At 47.9% G+C, this 6,000-nt stretch overlaps 1 protein-coding gene across 6 annotated transcripts in view; it reads left to right on the top strand.

Moving 5' to 3' along the window:
- Positions 1–1,098: 1,098 nt before the first annotated feature.
- The window catches only part of RASA2 (RAS p21 protein activator 2), a 119,560-nt gene continuing 114,658 nt past the window's right edge, over positions 1,099–6,000 (top strand). For 3 of the 6 annotated variants that reach the window (XM_032258837.1, XM_032258848.1, XM_032258858.1), the window contains exon 1: positions 1,108–1,291. In XM_032258837.1, coding sequence (XP_032114728.1) covers positions 1,159–1,291 — 133 coding nt within the window. In that variant the 5' untranslated portion in view covers positions 1,108–1,158. Of the gene's footprint in view, positions 1,292–1,700; positions 1,722–1,809; positions 2,029–6,000 lie in introns of those variants that run through there. The other 3 variants (XM_032258832.1, XM_032258871.1, XM_032258868.1) reach the window with 3 other exon arrangements.

Here is a 6,000-nt window from a genome sequence, read left to right as displayed (position 1 = left end):
TCCGACCACCCCATTCTATTTCTCATCTTCCATGCCTCTGCCCTTTTCTGTTATCTCTGTTATCTGAGCGGGAGCTCTCTTCATCTTGACCTTGTGTATATCTCTGAATCTGAGGCCATCACTATGTCTGACCCTCAAAAAATATTTGTTGACTGACTGGCTTATTCCTGTTGTTGCCCTGAAAAAGAATTACCCTGCCCTATTAAGTCACACTTTCTTCCTTCTTAGGGCAACGTAGTTAATAACCTCAACACCAGGAAATTGTCTTTCTCATCACATACCAGGGTATTATTCATGCAGTTTACTCACTGTAAAGAGTTCCCTTGAAATAAAGCTAACAATTAGTCAAAGATTTACACATTTTCCAGGGTCAGTCAACTTTTTAACAAAGCCCACTTTTAAAAGTGAGCTTTTAAAAGTGGTGGTGGGAACCCTTCTTTGCTTTTTCTGTTCCCGAAATACAAAAGTGATGGTAAATGCTTCAGAATTTCTCTGAGAGGGTGTCAGGCTTTGCACTCACGCTGGAGTTGGGGGGTCTATGGTCCTTTTCTTGAACCAGCTTTTGCAGAGAAGTGGTCCTAGTAAGAGTATTTGTGTGGGAGGAGTTTGGCTTGCCAGCGGGGAGTGTTTGGATAATACTGGAGGAGTCTCTCGAATGCATCTCTTGCCTCCTTTTGAATAAGATACTTTTGAGGTCCACCCACCTGCCAAATTCCACTCTATTTTCTTCCCACAGGGAGTTCCCCCGATTGGGAAGGGCCGTTATTTCCCCCTAGCGTTAGGGGATGTGCAGGTCTGTTCGTTGAGGGGAGCCCAATTCTCGGGAGGATTTGGGATCACCAGAGGGCCGGAGCTTTCTCCCGGTGGGGATTTTAAGGCCTCTCAGAGCCACGACCCGGATCCACACTTAGCCAGCGCCCCAATTCAGGAGGGCGGTTTCGCCTGGGCCCGGCTCGCGGGAGGCGGGGGCGGCGGCGGCGAATGGAGACCCGGGTGGGGCGGGGGCGGGGCCGCGGCGGGCGGGGCGGGGCGGGGCGAGTCAGGCCGCGGCCCGGGGGCGGGGCCAGGCGCGCGGCTCGCCCGGGCCTAGGCCACTGCTGGGCTCCGCCTCGCCGGGCTACGCAGGCGGTGGGGCTGCGGCACGGCCCGGGCGGCACCATGGCGGCGGCGGCGCCTGCTGCTGCGGCAGCTTCTTCCGATGCGCCGGCGGCGAGTGCAACGGCAGAGCCCGAGGCCGGGGACGAGGACAGTTGCGAGGTTCGAGTGTTGCAGAGCCTGCGGGGCAAGATCTGTAAGCGGGGGCTGGGCTGAAGGGACGCCCCGGCGGCGCCGGGCGCGGGGCTGAGGGGGCGGCGAGCGCTCGGTGGTGGCGGCGCCGAGCCCCGCTGGGATCGCAGGCCCGGGAGGGGGCCTGGGCTGGGCGCGGGTGAGGCTGTAAGGGGGTGTGTTGGGGGCGGCGTCGCCTCGAAGGGGCGGCGTGGGCCGGGGCTGCTTCTCTAGGGTGGGAGTGGGAGCAGGGGATTGGCCTGGGGTGGGGGAGTCCCGGCTGCGCCAGCGTGAGGGACTTGGTCGTCCGGAGCGGCCTGGACACTGGGACGCCAGAGCCCGGGGCGCGGCCGGGGGCGCGGTCCGGGGGCGTGAGGAGCTTCCGGCCGCCCTCAGACGCAGGCCTCCGCGCGGCTGCGGGTGCTGGGGAGCGGCCCGGCGGTGCTAGCCGAGTGGTAATTACGCGGAGGCGCGGCCCGAGGAGGAGGCGGGCGGGGAAGTGGGGCTGGCCCAAGGGGAGGGGGCTGCTCGTTTCCTGGGCTTGCGAGCCTGGGAGAGGTTGAAAAAGGCGCCCTGAGCTGCAGGAAACAGGCCGCCCTGGGGGCCCGAGTGGCTGCCGCGCGGGCTGTTCGCGGGTGAGCGCGCTGGGAGGGGCTCGGCCGGACACCTGTACTCGCCCCACCTCGCTGCGGCGGGACTTGAATCGAGGGACGGCGTGACTGACGGGACTTCAGGCAGGATGTAGTGGCTTCCTGTGAGCAGGTCTCAAAACACAGTCACTTAACCCGCACTCAGCCAGCTTAATTCCCTTACTTCTCATGCGTAAAATTGCTACGTTAGTGAGCGAGCCGTACCAGTTGACTAAATAGAAAATATTGCTCAGAGTTCTCCGGGCCTTACTGTGGACAGATCATTTGAGTTCTGTCATTTGAACATTATATTTTTAAAAACGACCCTTTAGTGTCAGGTTGCCATTTCTTTTCACAGTAGTTATTTAGATACATCGCTTTTTTTTTCTGTTTGCAAGAGATACCGATAAAACTTTTGCATTTGTCGAAAATTAGCATTATTTTCCTTATGTAGTATTCTCAGATTGGAAACAGGCTTCATTTTTCTTGTAAATAACTCTCAATTATGAGGGCGTACTTTTCACTTTGAAGAAAATTGACTTGCATTGAAGTGTCTAACAATTCTTTCTTGGGCAGGATGTAAAATTTTCCTCTCCTAGAATAGCCATGTTATTAGTTGAGCTCACATTCTCCCACTTTTCCTCTTTTCACATTGTTCCCCCTTTCAGGTATTTGGGATTTTATGAAACCTCAGAACCGAACATGTTAAATTTTCTTATCTTTTACCTGAAGTAGTCCTTGGGCTCTTAAGAGGCTACAGTTTTTAAACCTAGAAAGTGAAATCGAGGTTAGTTCCCAAAATTACTTTCTAGGCCATAAAACCTTTTCAGAATTCAGAATAAATTTTATTTTATTATTTTTTTCTGTATCCTTATATTTGAGGGGAAATTTTTATTTTCAACTTTTGCGTATGTCTAATGTAATTGGGAAAACTGTAAATAGGCCAAAGTTTCTCTTTTTATATGATTTTCCAGACTTTTATCACCTTCGTGCCACTTGATGCTAGGCATTGTCTTTTGGAGCCTCACTAATACGTCACTGCAGGTTGTACCGTGGAACTGCATATACGCATGTCTTGGAATTGAGGGTTAGGGTTTCCAGAAGGACTTAGTTGTCCTGTGCTTTTGTCTGTCCCATGACAAAGACCACTAAGAACAGTTTTGTAAGTGAAACTTGGGTCTACAGATTAAAAAAAACAAAACAGAAAACCACTTCGTTTCTATGGTTTAAAGCAACCCAAGCTTAGAGATTGATCATCTAGTTGCTGGGGATAATAATTACTGTTCTAGCCATAGTTGAAGTATTATATCTGTTATCCTAGTCAATTTCTTGCTTTTTAGGGTGCTTATCTTGTAGCTCAGGTTATGGAGTATCTGCTTTGTAGGGGGAAAAAAGTGTTTGTTTACTTGTATACAGAACTTCCCTTCCCATTTTTTTCCCTCCTTTTAACTGATATAATCCACAGTTGGTTAACATTCAGAACCTTGTGAAGAGATGCCCTTGTCTGTTTCCCTGAAACTAACATGTGGGTTTTGTAGGGTGGGGGCTGAGGGGTTGGAAGAGTTATTAGCAGGTGCCAAGGTCACGGAAACGAGTCGATGGTAGTTCTGACAAGATATTAAGCAGCTTGGGGAGGGTGTAACCATGTCAGCTTTTCCCTTCACAACAGTGGGAAACCTTGGAAGAAAGCCTGATAGTGCCCACTAGGAGATTGCTGGCAGATTTTATACTACTGATTGGGAGCCTCTTTCCTGGAGAGCTAGAGATCTGTAAGGGCTGACAATTAGCCTGAAAGGAAGTTTTCTTATTTCTGGATTTGCGTAGGACCTTTCAACTGCAGATCACCCCAGTGAAAAGTGAGGATGGATTGGTTTATGTATTGTTTTGATTAATTTCCTTCCTTCTCATGCGTATAATTGTTACCTTAGTGAGCGAGCCATACCAGTTGACTAAATATGAAATTTTGTCTGGGTCTGGAAGCGTGAGTTTTACTCTTGTTGCCCAGGCTGGAGTGCAATGGAAGGCTCTTGCTCACCACAATCTCAGCTTCCAGGGTTCAAGTGATTCTCCTGCCTCAGCCTCCTGAGTAGCTGGGATTAAAGGCATGTGTCACAATGCCTGGCTAATCTTGTATTTTTAGTAGAGGTGGCGTTTCTCCATGTTGGTTAGGCTGGTCTTGAACACCCAACCTCAGTTGATCCTTCTGCCTCGGCCTCCCAAAGTGTTGGGATTATGGTCGTGAACCACTGTTCCTGGCCAGATTGGTTTATGTGTCTTGAACATGATAGTCCACAACCTTCTTTAGGGATTTCATTCCTGTAATTATTTCCCCATATGCTTCACAAGGTGAAATATCTGTCAGTTGGACAAATACTTGTCTGTTGGACAAGAGGAAACTTAAACTGGTAACCAAAAAGGTGGAGGTCACAAAATAACAACATGAAACCTGAATATATATAAAGGAGGAAGGCCCAATGCCCCTTTTTTGCTTGAATGTGTGGGGTTTTGTTGTTTTTTTGCGAGGGGCCTGGTTTGAGGGAAGAAGGAGCATGCAAACATGTTTCAGGTGTGCTAAAATGAACCCAGGGAATTCGGGATCTGCCTATGAGAGAAAATATTGTCAGCAACACTGGATTTGTTGCCATTTGCTCTAGGAAACCATGACAGCTCTGAATTGTCTGCTTCCTTAAAACTTATTCAAGGGGTGAGTTTGGTTGCCTGCTATCCTAAGGTTGTTATATGAACCCTTGATAAAGGAAATCAGGGTGTACTCTACTCCATTCTTTGGTCTGAACTGTGTGGTGAGTAGCAGCTATGCTAGCACACCTGAAACACATTTGTATGCTTCCCTCCTGCCCTCGAAAAATCCCACACTCAAGCAAAAAAGAGGGATTGGGGCTTCCTCCTTTATATATCTCCAGGCTTCATGCTGTTACTCTGTGATTTCCTTTTTGATTACCACTTGTTAAGTTTCCTCTTGTCCAATTAAATTAGATTGTAAAAATGTTGCAGAAAGCACCCATGCCACCTTATGTGCGGGCTTTTCTACTCAAGGAATACCAGATTAATAAGAGAACCAAATGTGAAATTTTGTGTGAATTTTCAGATGTGTGGTACAGTACGAGATCTGTGGGACCATGTGTTCCAAAACCCACTTGGTTTCTTTCTCTGATGTCTTCAGATCAAGAATGGCCTAGGGTTGTTTGGCAGAGTAGGGAGGCTCTATAGGGTATGGTTAAGTGCTTGAGCTTAGAAGCCTGGTGAAGTTAGTCACCTGGGTTTGAATCTTCTCTTAATTTCCAACTTTTGTTAATGCCTTTGGCCCTCCATGTTCTCATATATAAAATGGGGATAGTAAAAACACCTATCTCACAGGATTGCCAGGAGGTTTAAATAAGCCTCCCTCCCCATTCTGCCCCTCCTTATCTCTGCCCACTCTTTCTCACTCCCCAGGATCTGGGTCATGCACGGACCATCTCTTAGGAAGGAGTAAATAGGAGATAGAAACTAATCTTTATCTGATGTTCTTGTCCAGCATGTACTGGCATTTCCAGGTGTACAAAGCTGATTAAAATCTGAAGACCTATATTCTTTATACATTGTTAAATTAATCTTCATGTGGCGTTAGGCAGCTCACTTACCTTGGAGCTTACCTTCCTCATCTTTTAATTGGGGATAGTGCTTTCCCACTATCCACTGTATACATGTTGTTCCCTCTGCCTGGGATTGTCTTTCTTCTTTACCCCACCCCACGTTTATGTCAGAAAGCTCCTGCTTATCCTTCAAAAGCCTGCTCTATGTGATCTCCTTCCCAAAACCTAAGACACTTCCAGCCCCATCTCTGGCTAGAGGGTGTTAGGCCTTGCTGCTAGGGAATCACAATTCCTTGTTTGTTTCCTTATTTATTATAGTGCATTTCATAGAAATCATTTGTTCATTTCTCTGTTAGATTGTGAGCTCTTTCAAGATAGAATTCATTCTTGTTCATTTTTTAAAAATCATCCCAGTGTAAGTACAGTGTCTAGAACAGAATAGGCCTTTAGGAAATGCCCTACTTCATTCACAATGTTATCCTGTAGACAATTACTAGGTATGAAAGTATTTT

Source organism: Sapajus apella, unplaced genomic scaffold, assembly GCF_009761245.1.
Source record: "Sapajus apella isolate SASKATOON/1434 unplaced genomic scaffold, GSC_monkey_1.0 scaffold4, whole genome shotgun sequence".
Lineage (NCBI taxonomy): Eukaryota > Metazoa > Chordata > Mammalia > Primates > Cebidae > Sapajus > Sapajus apella.
The sequence above is the reverse complement of the archived record's forward strand: the minus strand, read 5'-3'. Positions and strand labels throughout refer to the sequence as shown.